The sequence below is a fragment of the Microcaecilia unicolor genome, chromosome 3, assembly GCF_901765095.1.
Source record: "Microcaecilia unicolor chromosome 3, aMicUni1.1, whole genome shotgun sequence".
In the NCBI taxonomy this organism is placed as follows: domain Eukaryota; kingdom Metazoa; phylum Chordata; class Amphibia; order Gymnophiona; family Siphonopidae; genus Microcaecilia; species Microcaecilia unicolor.
Window position 1 is genome coordinate 435,297,091 of NC_044033.1, and position 27,411 is coordinate 435,324,501.

A 27,411-nucleotide genomic window follows, 5' to 3' on the forward strand; every position below is an offset into this window, starting at 1 on the left:
GCTGTCGCTTGGCAACTCGCAGCTTCAGCTCCCTCCATAAGTTTTCAATGGGATTAAGGTCTGGTGACTGGCTAGGCCACTCCATGACCCTAATGTGCTTCTTCCTGAGCCACTCCATTGTTGCCTTGGCTGTATGTTTTGGGTCATTGTCGTGCTGGAAGACCCAGCCACGACCCATTTTTAAGGCCCTGGCGGAGGGAAGGAGATTGTCACTCAGAATTGTACGGTACATGGCCCCATCCATTCTCCCATTGATGCGGTGAAGTAGTCCTGTGCCCTTAGCAGAGAAACACCCCCAAAACATAACATTTTCACCTCCATGCTTGACAGTGGGGACGGTGTTCTTTGGGTCATAGGCAGCATTTCTCTTCCTCCAAACACGGCGAGTTGAGTTCATGCCAAAGAGCTCAATTTTTGTCTCATCTGACCACAGCACCTTCTCCCAATCACTCTCGGCATCATCCAGGTGTTCACTGGCAAACTTCAGACGGGCCGTCACATGTGCCTTCCGGAGCAGGGGGACCTTGCGGGCACTGCAGGATTGCAATCCGTTATGTCGTAATGTGTTACCAATGGTTTTCGTGGTGACAGTGGTCCCAGCTGCCTTGAGATCATTGACAAGTTCCCCCCTTGTAGTTGTAGGCTGATTTCTAACCTTCCTCATGATCAAGGATACCCCACGAGGTGAGATTTTGCGTGGAGCCCCAGATCTTTGTCGATTGACACTCATTTTGTACTTCTTCCACTTTCTTACTATGGCACCAACAGTTGTCTCCTTCTCGCCCAGCGTCTTACTGATGGTTTTGTAGCCCATTCCAGCCTTGTGCAGGTGTATGATCTTGTCCCTGACATCCTTAGACAGCTCCTTGCTCTTGGCCATTTTGTAGAGGTTAGAGTCTGACTGATTCACTGAGTCTGTGGACAGGTGTCTTTCATACAGGTGACCATTGCCGACAGCTGTCTGTCATGCAGGTAACGAGTTGATTTGGAGCATCTACCTGGTCTGTAGGGGCCAGATCTCTTACTGGTTGGTGGGGGATCAAATACTTATTTCCCTCTGCAGAATGCAAATAAATTCATATACTTTCCACAATGTGATTTTCCGGATTTAATTTGTGATGTGCTATCTCTCACTGTTACCAATAACCTACCCTTCAATTATGGGCTGCTCATGTCTTTGTCAGTGGGCAAACTTACAAAATCAGCAAGGGATCAAATACTTATTTCCCCCACTGTATATCCCACACATGTTTGAATTCCGTTACCGTTTTCATCTCCACCACCTCCCGCGGGAGGGCATTCCAAGCATCCACCACTCTCTCTGTGAAAAAATACTTCCTGACATCTTTTTTGAGTCTGCCCCCCTTTAATCTCATTTCACGTCCTCTCGTTCTATCGCCTTCCCATCTCCGGAAAAGATTTGTTTGCGGATTAATACCTTTCAAATAGTTGAATGTCTGTATCATATCACCCCTGTTCCTCCTTTCCTCCAGGGTATACATGTTCAGGTCAGCAAGTCTCTCCTCATACGTCTTGGAACGCAAATCCCATACCATTCTCGTAGCTTTTCTTTGCACCGCTTCCATTCTTTTTACATCCTTAGCAAGGTACGGCCTCCAAAACTGAACACAATACTCCAGGTGGGGCCTCACCAACGACTTGTACAGGGGCATCAACACTTCCTTTCTTCTGCTGGTCACACCTCTCTCTATACAGCCTAGAAATCTTCTCGCTACGGCCATCGCCTTGTCAACCAGTTTCGTCGCCTTCAGATCCTCAGATACTATCACCCCAAGATCCCTCTCCCCCTCAGTACCTATCAGACTCTCACCGCCTAACACAAGTCTCTCGTGGGTTTCTACTCCCTAGGTGCACCACTTTGCATTTCTTTGCATTGAATTTTAACTGCCAAACCTTAGACCATTCTTCTAGCTTCTGCAGATCTTTTTTCATGTTTTCCACTCCCTCCCGGGTGTCCACTCTGTTACAAATCTTAGTATCATCTGCAAATAGGCAAACTTTACCTTCTAACCCTTCGGTAATGTCACTCACAAAGATATTGAACAGAATCGGCCCCAGCACCGATCCCTGAGGCACTCCACTACTCACCTTTCCCTCCTCCGAGCGAACTCCATTTACCACCACCCTCTGTCTGTCAACCAGTTCCTAATCCATTTCACCACTTCAGGACCTATCTTCAGCCCATCGAGTTTAATTAAGAGCCTCCTGTGGGGAACCGTGTCAAAAGCTTTGCTAAAATCTAAGTAGATTACGTCTATAGCATGTCGATGATTCAATTCTGCAGTTACCCAATCAAAAAATTCAATGAGATTCGTTTGGCACGATTTCCCTCTGGTAAAACCATGTTGTCTCGGATCTTGCAACTTATTGGTTTCCAGGAAATTCACTATCCTTTCCTTCAGCATCGCTTCCATTACTTTCCCAATAACCAAAGTGAGGCTTACCGGCCTGTAGTTTCCAGCTTCTTCCCTATCACCACTTTTGTGAAGAGGGACCACATCCGCCGTTCTCCAATCCCTCGGAACCTCTCCCGTCTCCAAGAATTTATTAAACAAATCTTTAAGAGGACCCATCAGAACCTTTCTGAGCTCCCTCAATATTCTGGGGTGGATCCCGTCCGGTCCCATGGCTTTGTCCACCTTTAGCTTTCCAAGTTGTTCATACACACTCTCTTCCGTGAACGATGCTCTATCCACTCCATTCTCAAATGTACTTTTGCCAGTCCCTCGTGGTCCTTCTCAAGGATTTTCTTCAGTGAAAACAGAACAAAAGTATCTATTTAGCAAATTGACTTTTTCTTCATCATTTTCTACACAGCGGTTCACTGTATCTTTTAGTCTCACAATTCCCTTTTTAGTCATTCTCCTTTCACTAATATACCTGAAGAAATTTTTGTCGCCCCTCCTTACATTTCTAGCCATTTGTTCTTCCGCTTGCGCCTTCACCAGATGTACCTCTCCTTTGGCTTCTTTCAGTTTCATCCGGTATTCGTCTCCGTGTTCCTCTTCTTGAGTTTTTCTATATTTCAGGAACGCCAACTCTTTAGCCTTTATTTTCTCAGCCACTTGCTTGGAGAACCATATCGGTTTCCTTTTTCTCTTGCTTTTATTTACTCTCCTTACATAAAGGTCTGTGGCCCTATTTATTACTTCTTTCAGCCTGGACCACTGTCCTTCCACTTCTCGTACGTCCTCCCAGCCCATCAGCTCCTTCCTCAGGTATTCCCCCATTTTACTAAAGTCAGCATGCTTGAAATCCAGGACTGTTTAGAGTGGCCGCCCTCCACTTCAGCCGTCATATCAAACCAAACCGTTTGATGGTCACTGCTTCCCAGGTGTGCACCCACTCGGACAATTTGACACACTATCCCCATTTGTGAGCACCAGATCCAGCGTCGCTCCCTCCCTCGTGGGTTCTGTCACCATTTGTCTGAGCAGAGCAGTTTGGAAAGCATCCACGATCTCTCTACTTCTTTCCGATTTCGCAGATGGAACCTTCCAATCTACATCCGGCAGATTGAAATCTCCCAGCAACAGCACCTCTCTCTTCTTTCCCAACTTTTGAATATCCGCAATCAGGTCTTTATCTAATTTCTCTAATTGTGTCGGAGGTCTGTAAACAACACCCACGTGGACAGAGGTTCTATCATCTCTCTTTAAGGTGATCCATATCGCTTCTTCCTTTCCCCAGGTCCCCGTCATTTCAGTCGCTGTGATCTCATTTCTCATAGAGCTACTCCTCCACCTTTACAGCCCTCCCTATCCTTCCTAAATAGATTATAGCCTGGTATGTTTGCATCCCATTCATGGGAACCATTGAGCCACATCTCTGTGATGGCAACAACATCTAAGTCTGCCTCCAACATCAGGGCTTGAAGGTCATGAACTTTATTGCTTAGACTACGAGCATTTGTGGCCATCGCTTTCCATCTATATTTCCTGGTATGTGTTTCAACATTAGTGATTTGGGGGTGTCTTTTTATTGCAAGAAATGATTTATCTTGGGGGAAAGAGCTCTAGAGCATTTGCTAATGTTTATAATTTTTAATATATATATATATCCTCCACCAGTTGCCGATAAAAGCAACAAGGTTAACAATTGCAGTATTCTGTACTGCAAGATTTAAAAGTATGTACTCAGAGCATGGCACTAAATTTTAAAAGTGACCATGTGCTATCAGTATAACTTTAAAAGATACCATATACTCAGAACACAAAGAGACTATATTTTTAGCTTCAAAAGGGTTTATTTAATATAAATAATATTGCAAACGAGAGATAGCTTTTAAAAGATCTTTACAGATCATCTGTGCTTAAGTAAAGTAGCCAGTTTAAAAGTTAAGATTATAATTTAACTTACAGGAGAGTCTTTGTTACAAAGCATGCTGTGGTCCAGCTGATTGATGAGCACATGGTCAGCAGAGATGGATCTGGATTGCAGCTGAAGAGAAGAATCTGATTCCCAAGAGCAGGCAGGTCCCAAGAGAGAGAGCGGGGCTGTTTCCAGGCTTTTTATAATGTTCCCTGAGTCCTGGATATTGTAGTTTGCAGGGAAGCATGGTCACATGTTTCCTGGATATCTGCTGGCAAATGGCTTTTCTATAGCTTGAGGGCTTTTTTTTAGTCTGCTGTGATAGGTGGAGTTTCTTTTGTCATATAGATGGGCTTTTTTAGTTTGAGTCATAGGAGTCTCTCTGTCTGCTTCAGTTTTTTGTTCTCTAAAGATGTCTTGGTGACCCTCCCAGCCAGCTTTTATCTCTGTTAAGTGTTTGTAATTGACTAGCCCTGCTATCAAAGCCAGTTTCTGCTGCAGTTTCAAATATATTTTTAAAGCTGTATTTTTGTATCTGATTCAGCATAATCAATATTATGCTACACATTTCAATAATTCTGCTGCATATTTAATTCTGACAATTGAACTGACATCATGTTACATTTTCACTTTGGATACCTTCATATCTTTTTGTTCCAACTTCATTGCTTTTTCCTCTGCCTCAGTTCTATTTTCAGAAACATCACAGTGCTGTAATGGAGCGAAAGAATTCTTTAGGGGCAACTCTTGTGTGGGGGGATGCTTGTGTGTCACATGACGAAGTCTGCCTGAGCCCACCGTGAACCATCTATTCTTAGGTGGTTTTATTCTTTGAGGCAGTGGTGAGAAGTTATGATTCTGTGTAGTCCTAGAAGCTGCTTTAAATGCATCCAGTTTTTGCATTACTTTACTGAGCTCCTGTTTTAAACTAGATAGCTGAAGACAGATAGGACAAGCCTTAAGTCTCCAGATGATTGGCCTTGAAACTAAAGCACCACAATTATTGCAGAGAATAAAAGTCATGCTGATTGGTTGAAATGGGTATGAACAGGTGTACTATGTTGGGGTTAACAGTCTGCAAGATTGCCTGTGTATGACTGAGGAGTAAAGTTAATGAGGTTTGGTTTGTCTATAAATGAGTGGAAAGCCCTGGGGTGGGTGGGATTATAAGTCCCAATGTGTCAGCTAACTGCTGTATCAAGGAAATTCTCTAGATGGGACCAGAAATGGTACAGTCTGATCAAAGAATTTGCAATTGATTTAACTTTCAAATTGCCCTAGAATATAGCTTTCCTTTTGTAAATAAATCTAAATATTCCCAATAATTATAGCAGTTTCAGCAATGTAAAATGCAACTTTAAAGGTGGGTAAAGGGCTAACTTATTCTTTAAGTACTCTGGCCCATTTTGTCTGAGGACCTTAAAAATCAAAACAGAGTTTTAAATTTAGCCCTGTAAGGTACTGGTAGCCAGTGTATCATTTGCAGGAAGGGTGTGATATGGTCACACCACTTGCAGCCTTCTATCAGTCGTGCTGCAGCATACTGAATTAGTTGGAGTTGATACAAACTATTTTTGGCTTGGGCATTACAGTAGTCTAGTTGTGATGTTATCATGGCATGGGCCCACTGTGGTCAGACTCATCTTTTCAATATATGAAGGCAGATTTTGTAGTTGCTGTAAGTGATAGAGACAATTTATGAAGATTGTTTGAATTTGTGGGATCAGAGTGAGTGATGTGTCTAGCAGTATCCCAAGATTCCTGACCTGTGAGTTTAGGGGGAGGTTATTTTTTTATTTATTTTTACTTATTTGTAGCATTTGTATCCCACATTTCCCCACCGATTTGCAGGCTCAATGTGGCTTACATTTGCCGTAATGGCGGTTGCCATTTCCGGGTAGCAGAGTTACAAAGGCATTGCATTAAGGTGCATACCATACATGGTAAAGAAGAATACGTTATGGTGTAGTATATAAGTTCCTGAGTGAAAGATAGGATTGTAATATACATTAAGTCATCGACTATAGATAGACCTTATTTGACATAAGGATTAAAGTGATCGTACTTGATCATTGTTAACGGAGAGAGGTAAAAAGTTCGATTATTCCAGTTCATGTGCAATCTTATTATTTAGTTTTGAGGATAGGTGTTATTGGTATGCCTTCTTGAACAGTTCAGTTTCAGTAGCCTTCAGAAGATAGTGAGGTCTTGCGTTGTTTTTATGGCCTTCGGTAGAGCGTTCCATAGTTGCGTGCAAATGTAGGAGAAACTGGTTGCGTATGTGGTTTTATATTTTAGCCCTTTACAGTTATACTTCCCAAAAGGTATTTTGAAGTCTGGTATTTGTCCACTTGTGTTTGGTACCCAAAGAATCTCTGTTTTATTTGGGTTCAGGCAAAGTTTGTTGCTGTTTGCCCATTCCTGAGTTGCGGTTAGGCAGGAAGTCAGTTTACTCAGAGCTGTGGATAGATCTGGTTCAATGGGTATGAGTAGTTGCACACTTAGATGTAGAATTTTGTGTCCATTGAATGAAGCTCAGCCAGAGGCTTGAGGTAGGTATTACATAAAATGGGAGACAGTATAGACCCAAAGTGATGATGTGCTGTTTATTTATTTATTAAAATTTGCTAGACCGCTATAACTGCTTCAGGCACAGCAAAGCGGTGTACATATTAAAATTAAAAGAAAAGAAAAGAAAAGAAAGAGAACTTCATTTCAGGACAGGAAAGTATATCACTCAAACCAAGGGAAAAAGTGTGAAGGAGGGAAGGGAAAAATAAGAAAGGGAAAGAGTGCTAATGCAACCTAGAACAGCATGTCAATCTGATTCACCAAAAGCCAGTTTAAACAGCCATGCTTTTAATGAGGACTAGAAAGTTTTAAAAGACGTCACAGACCGAAGAGAAGAGGGAAGACTGTTCTAAGTGTGGGGAGCGAGAAAACAGAAAGCGCTGTGTCTAGTGGAATCAGAGAAAGCATGTTGGGACCACAGAGAACCAGACAATGGCCATCTGACAGATAGGATTTGAACCAAGTAAATACTGTGCCACTGATACCTGTTTCTGACAGTCTTGTAAACATGATATTATGATCCACGGTGTCGAAGGCTGCCAAGAAATTGAGCAACACTAATAGCGAGGCAGATCCCATCACGGTTTCTGTGCAGATCATCAAGAAGGGACACAAGAACTATCTCTGTTCTGTACTCAGGTCCAAAGCCAGATTGACAGGGGTCTAGCCAATTACTTTTAATTAGTCAGTCGTTAAGTTGGCTGCAGATTGTCTGTTCTATAAGTTTTGCCAGGAAAGGAATGTTAGAAACTTCTTGGTAGTTTTTGAGATTGTCCTGGTCCAGTGAGCTCTTTTTCAGTAGGGGGCGCACCACAACTCTTTTTAGTGTTGTTGGAAGCTGCCTTCCATAAGAAAGGAGTTAACAATTTTAGTGGCCCCTTCAATAAGGCCTATGCTCGCTCATTTTACAATCTTTGCTGGGCTGAGATCAAGAGGGCATGTTGTAGGCTGTAGACCTTTCAGGATATTTCCAAGAACTTTCTCTGTGACATGGCTGAATGAGTCCCAGATGGCTGTGCATGGGGGGGAAGAGGGAGTGTTCTCTTCATTAACTGGTAGGAGCCCTGATGGGACTCTCTTTAGGTCCTGATGGAGATCTTTAATTTTGTTGGGAAAATAAATGGCAAAATTATTGCTGATTAGTTGTGACTGGGTAGGCTGTTTACTATTGCAAATAGCTGCTTAACTGAACTTGCAGCTTGTTCTATGTGTTAAGAAAAATATTATTTTTTTGGATGTTGTTACGCCTGGCGGTACATTGTCATGTGTTTCTTACTATTTAGCCTGTCTTCATCTAGATGAGATTTTAAGGAAGCGTGGGACAGGCACGTGAGATCCCTTAGGAAAAGGAGGAGTTAGTGGTTTCTGAGGAAGGGCAGATTGGATGGGCCTTTTTGCCCTTATCTGCCGTCATGTTTCTATGTTTAAAAAGTAAAATCAGAAACAACATAGTTTATACCCAATTGCTCAACCACTCCTAGGATTCACCCTTTGGGTTTAAAAAGCAAAACCATGTGCATGTAAGGGCTGAACAAACAAATTAAAGTACATAAGTACATAAGAAATGCCACACTGGGAAAAGACCAAGGGTCCATCGAGCCCAGCATCCTGTCCACGACAGCGGCCAATCCAGGCCAAGGGCACCTGGCAAGCTTCCCAAACGTACAAACATTCTATACATGTTATTCCTGGAATTGTGGATTTTTCCCAAGTCCATTTAGTAGTGGTTTATGGACTTGTCCTTTAGGAACTCGTCTAACCCCTTTTTAAACTCTGCTATGCTAACCGCCTTCACCACGTTCTCTGGCAACGAATTCCAGAGTTTAATTATGCGTTGGGTGAAGAAACATTTTCTCCAATTTGTTTTAAATTTACTACCCTGCAGTTTCATCGCATGCCCCCATGTCCTAGTATTTTTGGAAAACGTGAACAGACGCTTCACATCCACCTGTTCCACTCCACTCATTATTTTATATACCTCTATCATGTCTCCCCTCAGCTGTCTCTTCTCCAAGCTGAAAAGCCCTAGCCTCCTTAGTCTTTCTTCATAGGGAAGTCGTCTCATCCCCGCTATCATTTTAGTCGCCCTTCGCTATACCTTTTCCAATTCTACTATATCTTTCTTGAGATGCGGCGACCAGAATTGAACACAATACTCAAGGTGCGGTCGCACCATGGAGCGATACAACGGCATTATAACATCCTCACACCTGTTTTCCATACCTATCCTAATAATACCCAACATTCTATTCGCTTTCTTAGCCGCAGCAGCACACTAAGCAGAAGGTTTCAGTGTATTATTGACGACGACACCCAGATCCCTTTCTTGGTCCGTAACGCCTAACGTGGAACCTTGCATGACGTAGCTATAATTTGGGTTCTTATTTCCCACATGCATCACCTTGCACTTGCTCACATTAAACGTCATCTGCCAGTTAGCCGCCCAGTCTCCCAGTCTCGTAAGGTCCTTCCGTAATTTTTCACAATCCTGTCGCGAGTTAACGACTTTGAATAACTTTGTGTCATCAGCAAATTTAATTACCTCGCTAGTTACTCCCATCTCTAAATCATTTATAAATATATTAAAAAGCAGTGGTCCTAGCACAGACCCCTGCAAAGTTTAAAGAAAATGGCCATACATAATACGTGGTAGCAATAAAGAAACAATGATGGAATATTCACATAGCAGGCAGCCTAAGCCAACATTTATTTTCCACTGAACGTAATTAACTTTGTATGAACTTGGTGGCTAATAGTGTGCTGAACTGGACAATGTTGGCACATTTAGACTGACTCTGAATTTCTAGATGAAGGTAGTTCTGCTCTCATTATTAAATATCTGTCTTTTAAATAGTAGTAATAAAAATATCAAGTGCATTTTTATAATATACCACTGCAATCCACAAAACATAAGGAGCAAATTTACACATGCCATCTTTTTCTTTTGATGTAGGCACAGGAAATTTTTTTAAATGCTCCCAGGTTTCAACCTATTTCATGTTTAATGTGTGATATAAATGTCATAAATAAGTAAATAAATAAATAGATAGAAACTCTGAATGTTGAGCGCCTGATTCTCATAACATGATGTCTTTTTTAGCAGTCCTTTACCAGGAGAAAAAAAAAAATCTCTGCACGAATATAACCAGTCCCTCCAAATCACACACCAAATACGATTTATAACAAAATTACCATTCTACCTAAGAAAGGTTATTCCATTATTATACTTCCTCTGTGTACACCTGTATGCTGCATAAATTGGCATGTTTGAAAATATAAGTTAAATTAAATAAAAATGCTACCAAAAATAAAGAACGGCAACGTGGATGCAGCAGCTCATAGGTTTGTTTGCTTTGTTTTGAGTGTATGCGGAACGACGGCTGCAAGGGGAATGGAAAACATAGACTAACCTAATTGGCTTCAATATTTTGACGTCAGTTCATCTCCTGTTTTATCTAACCTCCTTGGACTGGATGGATAGGAAGAAAGCCCATCGAGGGAACAGACAATGGAAAGTGCAACATAAATGAGACAAGATAATGATCAAGATAATGTTGCACTTTCCATTGTCTGTTCCCTCGATGGGCTTTCTTCCTATCCATCCAGTCCAAGGAGGTTAGATAAAACAGGAGATGAACTGACATCAAAATATTGAAGCCAATTAGGTTAGTGTGACTGGATAAAATGAGAAACTGCTTTGTGATTGGATGAATAGGAAGGAAGTACCATGATTGGATAAAATGAGAAACTGCATTGAGGACATTTCTTTCCTTTTGTATTATGGCATAGCTAGTGTTTGTTGTTGATTTAGGAATCAGTTGTTTAAATAAGCCAGAATGAATAGTTTAGTAGTGAAGGAATTCTGTGAGAAACCGAGATTGAAAACAGATAAACCAGATGAGAAACATTTTGTAACAAACTTTAAATTCTGGGTATGACGTGAGATTAGTGGAAATATCACTTCAAGCATCCCAAAGACAGCAAAAGTTATTGAAGAAGGAACCAACTTGGCCAAGTTTTGGTGATAGCCTTCATCAGGGGTCATCGGATTCTTCAAGAAAATAATCAAAATGCACACAAGAATGGACAGAGTCTCCTTTCAATGTCTTCATGAAGGAGCACACGTGATGCACAAATGTCATTGCATGCTGCCAAACTGCTGGTCGGCTCCCTGAACGCTGAAGATCTATACCATGTGGCACACGAACATCATTGCGAGCCTCCAAAGTGTCAATAAAATTAAATCTAGTGTGGCATATCACGCCACTTCTCTGTTTCTTACCGCTGTGCATGACTGGCTAGATGGTGGTGATTGTTGCTGTGCTTGTGTTTTTCAGCCTTACAGTGCTGGTTGACTCCCTGAATGCCGAAGATCTATACCACATGATGCATAAATGTCATTGTGAGTCACCAAAGCGCACTCAAGGAGCAGGTTCTTGGGCATGCTCCTTGGGGTAAACCATTGAATCCTTTATATTGACTCCTCTTACACTCCTAGTTAAGTCACTACTACCAATTGTAACCTCTCCTTGGTTTTTCTTCCTTGTTATCTTGTTGAGCTAGATATTTGTTCTGTTTTCTTTTTTAGTTTTATTGCATGCTTGACTAGTACTGGTATTGTGTACCACACATAGATATTTAGGAGGGGGGTAGTTATCAAGCTGTATTACAGCTGGAGTATGCATTATTTGCAGTGCTGGGCGCCAACTACTTAAAAAGTCGTTTAACTATAGTTACTTTACTAAAGTATTTTAACTACATCAGACAACTACTGCAATGGCATTTTAATTTGTCTTAAAATCAATTGCACAACTATTGCACTTAGGAAGAAATGAGTTTAATGTTTAAAAACAGAGTTAATAAATTCTGTGCAAATTACTGTTTAACTAATGCTAAAATACTTTGATTACTCTGCTTTATACTCATTATGTCACTTCAGTATACCGCAGGAAAAACAATTTCTCAAAGATACTGTCACTAAGAGATCATCTTTGTTTCACTGAAATTTGGCCAGAATAACTAAATAACCATTCTACTGCTGCACTGCTGGAAAGTGCAGAATTTAACTTGATGAAAGCTTTTGCCACTTTTGGAAATTCAAGCAAGCTATTTATGGAAGTGTTTGAACATTCCAAGTAATGCTCAACCTCTTCCTTTGTTCCAGAGTCGGCTGCTGGAAAGTTATTCTTCAAAGAAGTTTTCACCTCCAGTAGCAGTTTTTTTTACTTGGAGGCTGACTGTAACTCCTGTGCAAATGAAAGTGGAACTATGCCTCTATGTCTGACTTCAGTCTCTGTTGCAGCCATAGCACAAATGAGCAGCTTCTCATACTGTTTTTGTTCTAGTAGATATCTGAACTTGAACTTCTGAACAAGCATCATTATCATCTTCAAATACTGGACCAACCCTTGAAGCAATTCCTTTTGTTAAAGCTGTGATTAGTCCTATTATTTGTTGACATTCTCCTGTCTTCCTGGCTAAGTAATTTGAAACCCACCTTGTGCAGGTTGGATTGAGGAATGTAAGACCAGCCACCTCTTCATCAACATCTGCATGTTTGGTACTTTGATTGACTGCATTCTAAGAACCTGCACTTTCCCCATGGCCCTGTCAAACATTCACTTGTAGTGAACTCTTTTTGTGCTTCATGGCTGTCAAGATTGACTCCAATTATTTTCACAAGCACAAAAGATGTGCCAATCAAACACTCAGTGTCACTTCAACTGCATCAAACAGATGTCTGACATCAGCTTCAACTACTTCTGGCTTGGAAAGTGACCGACTGTTGGACTGTTGAGCACGAATTGCTGTTCTCTTCATTGCCACCAGCGCAAATGTCGTACAGAAGATGCAAGGCTTTTGTAACATTTGCTGCATTGTCAGTAATGCAGCAGATGACCTTAGTCGTTATGTGGAATTCTGCAAACAGTTCAGCCATCACTTGAGCAATCTTCTCCCCGGTGTGGGAATGTTTAAACATTCAAAAAGACAAAGCATGGGAATGGTACAATAGTGTCTTCTTGTTTATGTAATGAATGGTCATTCCAAGAAAGCTATTCCTGTGGTTGCTCCAAAGATTTGATGTTACAGAAACATATTCCCTGTTGTAGTTCTATAATAAGCAAGTTCTTGTGAATGTCATACAGTTAAAGTTTCATGTTAGATTGCGTCTACTTGGAAGTTGGACAGCAGGCATACATCACTAGCAAAACTTTCTGAAGCCACTTTGTTCAACTGTTGCAAGCATCATCATATCTTCTGCAATCATCAACAAGACTTCATGATCAAATTGTGTCTGTGAAATATAGTTCCTTGTCTGGACTGAAAGCTGTTGAGTGGAACTTGAATATATTTTTTTTTTTTACTGGTTGCTTGGATTGATCATCATCTTCAGCACTCCACTTCTTGCTGTTCTTTGTTGCCATTGTTGACTGCAGGCCTTGAATCTTGCGTGATGACTAGGATGATGTTCCTGTTTTAATGCAATGTTTTGCACATAAGTTAATTTATAGAAGTTAGACTAAACGTCCTTTAGTCTAACTTCTATAAATTAACTTACTGAACAGAATGTTTAAATGAAGGAATGTTATTAAGGGAGCGATGAAGTGATTTTAAATTTCATTTTTACTTTTATTTCTAAATAACAACTGAATTGCAACAGGACTAGACTTAGATTTTTAAATCATTTGTCAGATAGTTATAAATCACAACAGCATTTTAACAAATTGCAGAAATTGGTGAAATGTGTGCTGCCACCACATGTTAACCTGCCAAACCAGTGCTATATATAAATGAAAATTATATGAAAATGAGACACTAGCATGCAGACAAAGCATCAGTAGCCTACAATACTCACCTTGAGATGCTTGATGAAATTGTGCTTGAAGTGGTATTAGAGCAAAAAGATCAGGAGAGTGACCTCTGCAGAAACAACAAGAGTCCCAAAGACAGCAAAGGTGATCCAGGAAAGGAGAAGCAACCAATGGTTCACATACAGAATTTTATTGAAGAAGGACCCAACTTAGCCAAGTTTTGGCAATAGCCTTCATCAGGGGTCATCGGATTCTTCAACAAAAATCAAAATAGACACACAAGATTGGACAGTGTCTCCTTTCAGTGCAATATGTTTCCTTTTGAGAAATCTTTCATGAACACACAAGGAAAACTGTTTTCAATACAAAGCCCAGAATATTGGAATCGATTGCCACTATCTCTCTGCCAACTCAACAATTTTAAATTAGAATTAAAAACCTTCCTATTTACGGATGCTTACACTTAATAGGTCTACTGCCTTTGAAGCAGATATGAACGACTCTACCCTCCTTATGTACCCCCCCCCTTTTGGAAATTGTAATTCTGCCCGTACTACCCGTTCTAATCATGTCTTGTCCCGCCTCCTCCCCCCCTCTTTTCTCTATAAGTTTAGACTAAGCTGCCTATCTGACTTTCTGTAATAGACGAGATAGTAAATCTAAATAAACCTTGAATTCTAAGTGATTTACAACTAGAAAATCAAACAAAACCAAAAAGCAAGAAAAGAACTACAATAAAATGAACAGGACAGAACACACTCACACAAGATACTAGTCTAATCTATATATAAAAGAACAGAGAGAATCTAGACGTCATAACTTTCTTATGTAATCCCATTGAGCCTACTGCAGTATATTGTGCAGTCAGCCCTAAATCCAGCCAAAGACAGCAGAAGAAAGATGCGTTTTCAGATTAGTCTTAAATTGCGTATGCAAATTTTCCAGACAAAGTCCATTTCAAAGGGAAGGGGCCAAGAAGAAAAAAGCGTAGTGGTGTGTTGACTCCCAGTGAGCCTGGAGAGTGGAGGACTAAGTGGTGATCATTCAGAGAACGGAGTACCTGGGAAGGAATATAAGGTATGGTTAACCTGGATAAATAGTCTGGGATGCCATCACCAAGGGCCTTAGAACTAGGTGAGAATTTTAAATTGCTCTCTAGCTGACACTGGAAGCCAGTGTAGTTGGCAAAAAAGGGGAGTGACATGATCACGATGCTTAGCTCTATACAGAAATCGAGCATCTGTACTCTGTAAAAACTGTAACCTCTTAATACTGGACTTGGGTAGACCTGTATAAAAGACATTGCAATAGTCCAATCTAGAAGTTACATGTGCGTGATACAGAGTATGTGGAGCATCTGTCTCTAGAAACTTACAAATACAAAAAAAGTTGGCAAAGAGCCCTGAAACCTGAGCAAAGAACAGAAGATATTCTGTAAAGGATAAGTGAGAGTCGAGGATCATGCCTAAGTAGCGGAATGACTGAACAGAGGGTAACAATTTCCAAAACAGAATTGGGCCTGAGGATGGAGGAGGTGATGAGTGGAACCCCAATAAGTGATAGCCTTATCCTTATTAAGGACAAAACAGCTCTCTTGTAGCCAAAGTTCCTCCGCATGTAAGCACAGTTGCAACAGGGACAGATTGGTAGACCGTGGATCTGTATGTTGTATCAGAAGAATGTCATCTGCATAAATATACACAGACATACCAAAGGACTGAATCAGGGTAGCCATAAGACTTAAGAAAATATTAAAGAGAAGTGGAGAGAGACTCGATCCCTGGGGAAACACCACAAGAAAGAGGAAGAGGAGCTGTGAGAGCTTGCTACTGAGAACCTCCTATTTTCCAAAAAGGAATGACACCAGCTGAGAACAGCACCTGAGATACCAACAGAGGAAAATTTGTGCAAGAGGAGAGAGTGGTTTATAAGATCAAAGGCCTCAGAGAGGTCCAACGAAACCTGAAGAATAATAAAGTCATTATCCAGATTACTATGTAGTTCACTAATGAAAGAGGTGATAATAGTCTCCGTACTATGTCCTAGCCTGAAGCCTGACTGTCAGGGGTGTAAGACATTCATTGCCTCCACATGGAAGAGAAGTTGCTGATGCATCAGTTTTTCTGTAAGTTTTGATAGAAAAGATAAGATTGATACAGGGTCATAATCTGCTGGCAAGGAAGCATTATCAAGGGTTTCTTCAAGATGGAGTGCACAACCACTACTTTCCAGGACTAAGGCAGCGAACCAGAGGTTAAGCTAGAACAGATAAACTGATGAATAGTAGGCAAGAGGCCCAGTGATGGAAGTTTAAACCAACTTTGGGGCAGGTAATCAATACAGGAAGGGGATATATTTGTGGTAGAAAAGAGTTTTAAGAGAGCACCTTGGGTAGGGAGATTGAAGCTAGTCCACTGAGTAGCGAGGGAAGTGGATTGAGAAGATGATGGAAGTTCTGGTTGCTTGTCCAAAGGTGGGAAAGAAGCCTCAAATTTCTCAATCTTCTGAAAGAAATATTCTGCTAAATCTTCTGCTTTACGTTCATCCATGGTTGCTGGAGAAGCCCATTGGGTTAGATTAGAGAAAACAGAAAATAATTGCTTAAACAGATGGGGGTAAGTTTTAACCAGGTTAGAAAAATAATCCTTCTTAGCTTTAGACAGCTGAAACATATAAAACTTTAATTGGGTCCTATAACGGTAAAGGGAATCGTTTTTTACACTGACGCCAAAGTCTCTCAGACTTCCAAAGCTGCCTCAAGTAATTACAGACCCTGATGATTCCACGGTTGCTTATAGCGAGGTTGAGATCGAATAAAACAGAGTGGCGCTATCTTGTCCAATAGTCAAGTAAGAGATGTGCCTCTAAGCAATGCCTGATCTGCATTAAGACCCAAAAAATTATCTGGAAATGCTATACTTAGGGAGCCAAAAGAAAGAGGATCAATCTGAGATAGACATCTGGACCAATAGCCCATCTAGGGAACAGACAATGGAAAGTGCAACATAAATAAGACAAGATAATGATCTGTCCAATGTAATGGAAAAGACGTGAACTCAGTAATATCAGACTATTACTGAAAAATAACTAGATCTAAAGTATACCACACGACATGAGTCAGAGTATTTACAAATTGATGCAACTTAAATCTTCCAGCAAATCCAAAAACTGAGATGCAAATTGAGATGCTTTAAGATGCAGCGGAATATCAATATGAAGGTTAAAATCTCCTAACACTAAGAGAGGAATACCTAATATGTCTGCAGTAGACTGGTGAATCAATTTTCAATCTGAAACAGACAACAAAGGAGGACAATAGAAGAGCAAAAGATGTAAAGGTGGATGAGCATTGAATTCCAACAAAAGCAATTCAGAGTAGGGCAAATTGCAAGGCAGAATTTCCGTAGCCCAAATTTTGGGGGAACAAGGATAGCTACGCTATCATCACATTTAGACTGACGTGACACATAAAAGACCTCAAAGCCTTCTGGTAAATGACTGAAAGAGCAAAGATTCCTCCCCAGCCTGGAGCCATGTTTCTGTCAGAAAAAGAATATCCAAGCGTTGTGTTAAAATAAGTTCCTTTAGAAGACACGCTTTACTGCGTATAGACCTTCAGTTAAGAATGCCACAAGAAATCAAAACATGAGGGTGAACCATCTACTCACGATTTAGACCGAAGATATAATTACCAACTGATCTGTCTGGAAACATTAACAGCCCTAATAGGCAATGACCCCAAAAAGATGGAATCGGGTGCATATATTCCATTTGGATGGGGAGCAACCAAAATGCAAAGCAACAACTAACAAGGAATGTTGCTACTAATTGGATTTCTGCTAGGTACTTGTGACCTAGATCGGCCACTGTTGGAAGCAGTCTAGTCCTGTTGCAAGATGGGCTAGATGGACCACTGGTCTGACCCAGTATAGCTATTCTTATGTTGTCAGTCCTTGATTTGTATCATTGAATGTAGGAACTTGTTGTGAATTCTCTACTGCACTAAGAGCAAGACTACAAGTCCATGCATGCAGTGGGGTAAATTCAGGAGCAGATCAACCTGCTGGGCAAATCTGGAGCTAGTTGGCAGCCTTACCTACTTCAAGTACCCAAAATGATTCTAATTACTCCCTGAGGCGTTTCACCCAGTCATCAAAACACTGCTCAATCTAGCTCATTAGTATTCACTTCAATGACACATCTTTTTCTATGCCAGAGACTGTAAACAATGCCTCTAACATCCTTTGCCAGAGATCTACTATGCTCCTTTTGACCTAAGCTACAGTGCTCTTAAGTCTCCAACTCCGGTCAAGAAGACACCATGGTCATTTCAGAGATTAATTCAAATCCCTTCTTCTCTTACCCAGCTTCAAGTACAATCCTTATTTCATTTCAGTAGAACTACTAGAAACGTATGGACATAAACTTTCAATTTTGAAAGTTGTCAGGGTTAACTTAAGTGTATTTATGTTTTCCCCCCATCATTTTGGACTTTATTAAAGAGATTTAGCTGTTTCTATTTTCACTAGATTACTGGAACATTTTAGGCTACAGGGAATTCTTTCGTCCAGACTGCTGAAGAGAAAGCAAGGATGACTGAGCCTCCGCTCCCCTCAAGTGAGTAGTCAGACAATAACTGCAGCTGTGTGTCAAAGAACAGAGAAAACTAGCAAGAAATGAGTTTAATAATAAATGCCTTTATATTTGTTATGAAATTTTCCCAATGGTCCCAGTCATCATTTGCTTTTCCCCACTATCCAATTATAAAGTCTACTTTCTCAAACCTGACCACTCTTTCCTTTTTTTTTTTTAAATCATTTTATTGAGGCTTTAACCATTCAATACATGACTATGCAGGAACATAATACTACTCAACTGAGTGTACCAGATTATATATTGTGCATCACAATGTACAACTTGTCTACTAACCCAGCTTTAATAAAGACATTAACGAACACGATAAACGAAGCTTCGTCTGTATTTTCATTTCCTCCTATTTAAACACATATACATATCCATATTTCTTTTCACTGCACAGGTTGAATAGCCGTCTCTCCATCATTCCCTCATCATGCATTCCTTTTCTCGTACCAAATCCATACATGAAACATGAACACAGAGCTTGCAGCTTACAGGTAACCACAGGAATGCTTTACAAATAATGTACATACAGTGGGGGAAATAAGTATTTGATCCCTTGCTGATTTTGTAAGTTTGCCCACTGACAAAGACATGAGCAGCCCATAATTGAAGGGTAGGTTATTGGTAACAGTGAGAGATAGCACATCACAAATTAAATCCGGAAAATCACATTGTGGAAAGTATATGAATTTATTTGCATTCTGCAGAGGGAAATAAGTATTTGATCCCCCACCAACCAGTAAGAGATCTGGCCCCTACAGACCAGGTAGATGCTCCAAATCAACTCGTTACCTGCATGACAGACAGCTGTCGGCAATGGTCACCTGTATGAAAGACACCTGTCCACAGACTCAGTGAATCAGTCAGACTCTAACCTCTACAAAATGGCCAAGAGCAAGGAGCTGTCTAAGGATGTCAGGGACAAGATCATACACCTGCACAAGGCTGGAAGGGCTACAAAACCATCAGTAAGACGCTGGGCGAGAAGGAGACAACTGTTGGTGCCATAGTAAGAAAATGGAAGAAGTACAAAATGACTGTCAATCGACAAAGATCTGGGGCTCCACGCAAAATCTCACCTCGTGGGGTATCCTTGATCATGAGGAAGGTTAGAAATCAGCCTACAACTACAAGGGGGGAACTTGTCAATGATCTCAAGGCAGCTGGGACCACTGTCACCACGAAAACCATTGGTAACACATTACGACATAACGGATTGCAATCCTGCAGTGCCCGCAAGGTCCCCCTGCTCCGGAAGGCACATGTGACGGCCCGTCTGAAGTTTGCCAGTGAACACCTGGATGATGCCGAGAGTGATTGGGAGAAGGTGCTGTGGTCAGATGAGACAAAAATTGAGCTCTTTGGCATGAACTCAACTCGCCGTGTTTGGAGGAAGAGAAATGCTGCCTATGACCCAAAGAACACCGTCCCCACTGTCAAGCATGGAGGTGGAAATGTTATGTTTGGGGGTGTTTCTCTGCTAAGGGCACAGGACTACTTCACCGCATCAATGGGAGAATGGATGGGGCCATGTACCGTACAATTCTGAGTGACAACCTCCTTCCCTCCGCCAGGGCCTTAAAAATGGGTCGTGGCTGGGTCTTCCAGCACGACAATGACCCAAAACATACAGCCAAGGCAACAAAGGAGTGGCTCAGGAAGAAGCACATTAGGGTCATGGAGTGGCCTAGCCAGTCACCAGACCTTAATCCCATTGAAAACTTATGGAGGGAGCTGAAGCTGCGAGTTGCCAAGCGACAGCCCAGAAACTCTTAATGATTTAGAGATGATCTGCAAAGAGGAGTGGACCAAAATTCCTCCTGACATGTGTGCAAACCTCATCATCAACTACAGAAGACGTCTGACCGCTGTGCTTGCCAACAAGGGTTTTGCCACCAAGTATTAGGTCTTGTTTGCCAGAGGGATTAAATACTTATTTCCCTCTGCAGAATGCAAATAAATTCATATACTTTCCACAATGTGATTTTCCGGATTTAATTTGTGATGTGCTATCTCTCACTGTTACCAATAACCTACCCTTCAATTATGGGCTGCTCATGTCTTTGTCAGTGGGCAAACTTACAAAATCAGCAAGGGATCAAATACTTATTTCCCCCACTGTATATGTGCCATCTCTGGGAAAAGGTGATTAAGGGGTCCTTTTACTAAGTGGCGGTAAGCTCAATGTGGGCTTACCACTTGCCATTCCAGAACTACTGACAGCTCAACGCGGGCGTTGGCAATAGTTCCACCCCCAGCGCGTGGCATTTCTGGCACTAGCGGAAATATTTAAAAAATATTTCCACAGGGAGTTACCACGGGAGCCCTTACCGCCACCTCAATGGGTGGCAAGTACTTCCCCTGTATGGCCACATGTTAAGATCTTACCGCATGGCCATGTCTTTTTTCAGCCTTTTTACCCGTTGTGGTAAAAAGGGCCTCAGCGCATGGCAAAAATAGCCCCTGCTGCTAGCGCAGGGCCCTTTATCCCGCAGTTTAGTAAAAGGGCCCCTAAAGTAGCAGATCCGAAGTGTTGAGAATGGTCAATTTTTTATGTCATGTGTCCAGAAGAAATCTGAAAAAGTTACATATTTTAACTTCTGTAACTTTTTATTTTTTTTTTTCCACATAAAAGGATGGAGTTTGGACTGTTCAACTACAAATTGTTTGCGCTAACAATTCATTAAAACCTCATTTTTTGTTTCTGGTGACTTTAGTCACTTTTTCTCAGAGATGGTCACATATATTTATCTTAATTTCTTATTAAAATTAAACACAATAATAAATCAATTTTCTGATACATGTAAGTTTCATATATATATATATATATTTTTTTCAAGTATGTAAAAAGAAACAGAGCTAAAAAGAAAATAGAGCTAAAATTGTTCTTACCTGCTAATTTGCTTTCCTTGAGACATGTTAGACCAGTCCATGTCAGTGGGTTACATCACTCTAGCAGCAGATAGAGGTAGAGAATCTGAACTTTCCAATAGCATCACTGATAAAACACAACTACAAACAAGAACCAAACCACAAGGAACCCACCAAAGGAACCTTCTGTATTAATAACAATAAATCTTTAATAATATAATGGAGAGTAATCAGATGCCAATATGGAAATTCTGGAGCTGCTGTCTTCCAGGGCAATTGCTGGACTGGTCTAGCAGGGCTCAAGGAAAAGAAATTAGCAGTTAAGAACAAAACTTCATCTCTCTTATTATCCTGCTAGTCTAGTCCAGACTAATGGGATGTACCCAAGCTTTATCACTCCAGGCAAAAGACAAGGCTCCTTCCATCACCACCCTGCCAAAGACACTATCCTGTGTGGATCTCACATCTATCCTGTAGAGCTTAACAAAGGAATATAGCATTGTTGCCTTACAAATATCTTCCGGATCAACCACTTTGGCATCTGTCAAGGGAGGCACCTGCAATTTCAAAGAATGGCCTTGAAGAACTTCTGGGATAACTTCTGCTTGAGAGAATATAAGCTGACTCAATCAAACTCTTAATCCAGGGTGCTATGGTAGACTTTGACAGTCATATCCCTTGCACAGACTATGGAACAACAATCAATGCTATTGATAACCTCCAAGAACTATATCAGTTCACCATGAACATTCAGCTTGTGCATTCTAAGCACCAAGGCCTAATCTGCTGCAAGTTTGAATGCCAGGAGAAAAACAGCATGACACCACCTTTGGTAAGAAGAAAGGCACCATACTAATGGAAACAATCCTCTACAAAAGACAAAAAAAAAAAAAAAGCATCCCTGCAAGAAAAAGCCTGTAGCTCCAAGATACACCTAGCAGAACAGATCTTCAAGCAGGAAAACGATCTTCAAGAGGAGATCTCTAGCAGACGTCTGTTTCAAGGGCTGGAGAGCACTTTCAATTTCAAGCTGAGATCCCACTATGGCCTAGGAAGCCAAATGCACTTGACTCTTCTGAGGAAGTGAACAACATCAGTATGGAACTCGGCAATTTATCCCTCACCTTGTCCCTGAAGCAGGAGATTGCTGCCACCTGTATTCTGAGCAAGTTACAGGTTAGGTCCTTGATCAAACCCTCTGCAAGAAGGCCAAGCTATAGGGCAGATCTGCACGCTGGGCTGAAATTCCTTACTCAATATGCTGTTCTAGAATACTAGCATAACCCGCTGTCAGCACGATGAGCAATTACATGCCAGTAGCTGTACCAGCTTTTGACCCTGGCATAACTGAAGGCACATAAATTCAGAAAGGGCATGTGTAACTTACACAATTTTGCAAGTTACGCGAGTAACTGGGAGCTCTGCCCATATATATGCCCCTGTGCAGTTATGTGCTATTTTACAGAATAGTGCATAACTATATATACTTAAGAAACTGCCCTCATAACTTTTAGGCTCCTAAATTTAGTTGCATTTTCAGCTGAAAAAAATGGGGTTCTTAGATTTAGCTGAAAATAGAGAGCAAATGTGCAGGTGGTTAACAATACCATATAAATTTCACTTTGAGCCTTTGCTTGGAACATTAACAGAAATGGTCTGAAACAGGCAGAACAGTCTTGACAGTGAATTCAATTTGATGGCTGCTAGCCTGCCAAACTACATTAACCCTCTGCTATACCTCTCTAGGCAGTTAGTAGATCAAGAATAATTGGCATTAAAAAGAGATTTGGGATCACCACAAGTTAGAAAGTTAAAAGCACACTCTTAGTGAACAATGGAATATATAAATATAAATATATTTATATATTGCATTCTTCAAACTTGTACCATGAATATCCAAATCATTTCTAATTTTGCATACTAGGGGTTCCACACCAGCACAAACAGACATCATCTCTATAGTGATGTTAAGCAAAAGGATAAAAGCCATACATTTTTAAACATATCTTTGAGTTACTACATAATTTTGTTACCCAGTTTATGAAATTTGGGCCCAAACCAACAATTTTTTTCTTACATTTGTACTCCGCGCTTTCCCACTCATAGCAGGTTCAATGCGGCTTACATATTATATACAGGTACTTATTTGTACCTGGGACAATGGAGGGTTAAGTGACTTGCCTAGAGTCACAAGGAGCTGCCTGTGCCTGCAGTGGGAATCAAACCCAGTTCCCCAGGACCAAAGTCCACAACTCTAACCACTAGGCCACTCCTCCACTATTGCCAATAGGCCCCCTGGGACAGTCTAGTGAAGCCTACTGAAGGTCTTCTCTATATCCAGAGAGTGAGCACCACAGCTCACCCCTGTCCCCTAGTGATGCGTACCAAATTAATAACTTTTTAAATGCCAGAATCTTGCCTTTCTGTCATAAATTTCACTTGGCTAGTGAGTACCAATGTGGGTTGTAGTTGAGAGCTGTAGAAGCTAAACTCTGGCTAGTATTTTCATGTCAGTATTTAAAACTGATATTGGCTAATAAGTCCAATGGGATTTATCTTAGTTTAAGTTTATTGATACTTGGTATATTGCCTTTCAGAACATGAACCAAAGCGGTTCACAACTAATGTGATCCAAACTTCTAGCTCTGAGGAAGGAAGACCATCCCCAATTCACACTATGAGCACGCTAGCCAGAATGCATAAAGTCTTGTAAACTTAACTAAATAAATTTTACAACATTTGATACTAAAGCATTAAAATGTAGAGCTTTTTCTGCTAATTCTTAAGTGTTAAGGATTAGGAAAAAAAAAACCCTGAAGCTTGGAGTAGGCCATGAACCCCTGACACGCAAACTTTAGAATCAATCACACCTTCAAAAGAAATGGTAGAGGAGCTTAAGGGATGCCAGAGTAATTGTTAAATGTTTCAGTACCTTCTTTGTTCTTTTTGTTTCTTTTTCCGACAAAACTTGACAACAACCTGTAAAAACATTTGTACCAGATAGTTTAAATATTTGAAATCAAATAAGTTTCATGTTCTATTTCTATGAACACAAATTGCATTTACTATACATAAGAACTCATCCTGAAAATCTCCATAGCTCTTAGTAAACACAGAAATAAAGATGGCATGAAGTTAAGCCCTCAGAGTCAGACTCAAAGGGCCAAAAAGCCCTTTAATTAATCTGGCCCTTAATGAGTACAGTTTAAAAACATAAGGAGTCAATATTCACTGTGGTTTAGGAAGGCAGAAAAGGTTCCTGCCTGCTTAAACCAAGCTAAGCAGGCTGGCCGACAATATTCACCATCACTTAACCAGGCAATGCCGAAGAATATCGGCTCTAACCACACAACATAAATCTGGGCAGTCTAGTGGAGCAGTTGGGGAGGAGTTGGCACTTAATCACAGGGGCATAACCAGATCTGACATTTGTTTTTTTGGGGTGGGGAGCACTGAGCATATAGGTGTGAGTAGTGTAGCAAGTTTCCAATTAGATTTATCAATGGTATTTATGATTTTTCTCCATTGCTTTTCAAGGTGTTGACATTTCAGTTTCAGCTTGGATAAGTCTTCAGAAAACCAAGAAGATTTTCCGATTGTCTTGACCAGTGGCATTCCGACCCTAGCTGACACCCGGGGCGGATCGCCGATGCGCCCCCCTCGGGTGCAGCGTGACCCCCCCCCCCGGTGAAATGACACCTCTTCCCCCCCCCCCTGGTGAAATGACGCCCCCCCCCCCGGGTGCACGCCGCTGGGGGGGGGGGGGGGGGTGCCGCAGCACACGCCTGTTGCCCTGTCTCCGAGAAAGTTCACAATTTGCATGTGTTCACTGCTCCCTCTGAGTCTGCCCCGGAACAGGAAGTAACCTGTTCCGGGGCAGACTCAGAGGGAGCAGTGAACACATGCGAATTGTGAACTTTCTCGGACTGAGACAGGGCAACAGGCGCGCAACGCGGCACCCCCCCAGCGGCGTGCACCCGGGACGGACTGCCCCCAACGCCCCCCCCCCCCCCCGCCTTGGTATGCCACTGGTCTTGACCTTTTTAGTGGTAATTGGAGTAATTTTATCCAGTACAGCTTTGACATTAGTGTCCCAGAGAAATTTAACTGATTCTTGAGTGAGGATCCAGGGAGTAAGGTAATCTCTCAACTCAGTCCAGAAACTGGACTCATTAATTTTCCCTCTGGTGGATATCAGGGTAAACGGTTTATGCTTGAACAGGTTCGACAGATGGATATGAATAGTAAAGTCTAGTTGGAAGTGATCAGACCATGGTATAGGCTTCCACTTAAATGAGCAAATCAAACTGGAAAAGCATTACGAAGCCCACTGAAGAACAGATGCTTCGTTGACTGGACTATGTGTATCAAATGTCTCAAATGATAGCTTTATGCCAAGGTCATATCGTACAATTTCATAAAATCTGAGACATGTATAAAACCTGGTGTGAGCAATGGCAGGGATCTATGGTGCTCTGAGTTACTCTTTGGGGTTGATGTAGTTTCTATATAAAGCAGAGTATACTGGTACTTTAAGGGATGGTTTTCAATGGGGGGGGGGGGGGGGAAGCTGGGATGGGACATGGTTGATATTTTGTAATGCTTCCAAGATATTTTGGTTTATTGAAAAACTCCAATAAAAATTTATAAAAAAAATATAATAATTACAAAGAATGTATGTGGACATTCTTTTTTTTTGTTCATAAAATTTTTATTGAAAAAGTTTTAAATTGCAAACATTAAGATCACATAAACAGTAACTAACAAAACCAGTAATTCTCACACCACATATATTATTAGTAGGATAGCAAACAGATGTCACTTAAGTAATATTTTGTAATAAGATGGCCGACTCCCATAATGGTTACAATTGAGTCAATGAACAAAATCTGGTAATAGAATCCCATAATTTCCTGTGAATGTGTTGAGTTTTGGAACGTTCAGCCATTACCAATTTGCATTTATATTTTAGACATACATTTACCTTAGTATTATTTTTCCATTCTCCTAGTACTGTCTTTATACCAATAGCTAGCAATATATTAAGTAATTTGGCCTGGTTGATGGAGAGGTTATGGCTAAAACCCAATGCTCGAAATATATTATTAAAAGAAATATGAGTTTGTACTGAATGGTCCAAAATCTCCTTTATACGGTCCCATACTGCCTCCCAAAAAGATTCGAGTTAAGGACAGGAAAAAAGGAGATGCTCAAGCATTCCAAAATCCCCTTCACAAGACCAGCATTTGTTAGATGATTTAGCATCAACCCTATGTTGTCATACTGGAGTCCACAACGTTTTATGTTATGAGAAAAAACAAAGACCGAGAAATGGCTGCAGAAGCAAGAGGTCTATTCACATTCATCCAGAAAATTGTCCATTGTTTTTCAGATAAAGTTACATTAGTATCAATATTTTATAAAGATTGTAATGCTGTTAAAGGCATACACTGAGAAATAATAAGCTCTTTATAAAACTTGGATGCAGTTTTACCAAATATTAACTTTTCCAATAAACTATGAAAAATACTAAGGACTCTGTTTACTAAGCTGTGTTGTAGGCACGCAAACTTTTTGACACACGCTAAAAATTAGCGTGAACTAATGCTAGAGACACCCATAGGAATATAATGGGTGTCTCTATTGTTAGTACGTGCTAAAATGTTTGCACGCCTACTTAGTAAACAGGGTCCTAGGAGTATTGTGTAAAGAGGAAAGAAATCTTTGCTCATATAAGATTTCAGTTGAACAACTAATACTTTCTAATCACCCCCACCATCAGAGGCAGAGAAGAGCCCAGGTATCACATGATCCTTGTACCTTTTTAATAATATTGGAAACATTAAAATCTACAGTGTCTGAAATGGATGCAGTAAAAGCTAAACCTAGATATTTAAGACCTGATCAGCACCAGCATAAAGGCAGAGATGGAAAATCTGCTAGAACACAGAAAACATTCAATGGTAAGACCTCAGTTTTTGACCAGTTAATAGTATATCCTGATAGAGTGCCAAATTTTTCTATTAACTGAAATAGCTTAGGAACAGAGGATTCAAATGATGAAATATACAGTAAAACATCAGGCATAAGCTGACAATTTGATGTTTATATTCACTATCTCAATACCTTCAATATCATGAGATTGTCTGATTGATTTCAGTAATGGTTCCAAAGCAAGGATAAA

At 40.8% G+C, this 27,411-nt stretch overlaps 1 protein-coding gene across 3 annotated transcripts in view; it reads right to left on the reverse strand.

Annotated features, from left to right (window-relative positions):
* The window catches only part of TAF1B (TATA-box binding protein associated factor, RNA polymerase I subunit B), a 385,284-nt gene that overhangs the window by 87,259 nt on the left and 270,614 nt on the right, over positions 1-27,411 (reverse strand). For all 3 annotated transcript variants that reach the window (XM_030198879.1, XM_030198880.1, XM_030198881.1), the window contains exon 11: positions 24,160-24,206. In XM_030198879.1, coding sequence (XP_030054739.1) covers positions 24,160-24,206 — 47 coding nt within the window. The remainder of the gene's footprint in view (positions 1-24,159; positions 24,207-27,411) is intronic.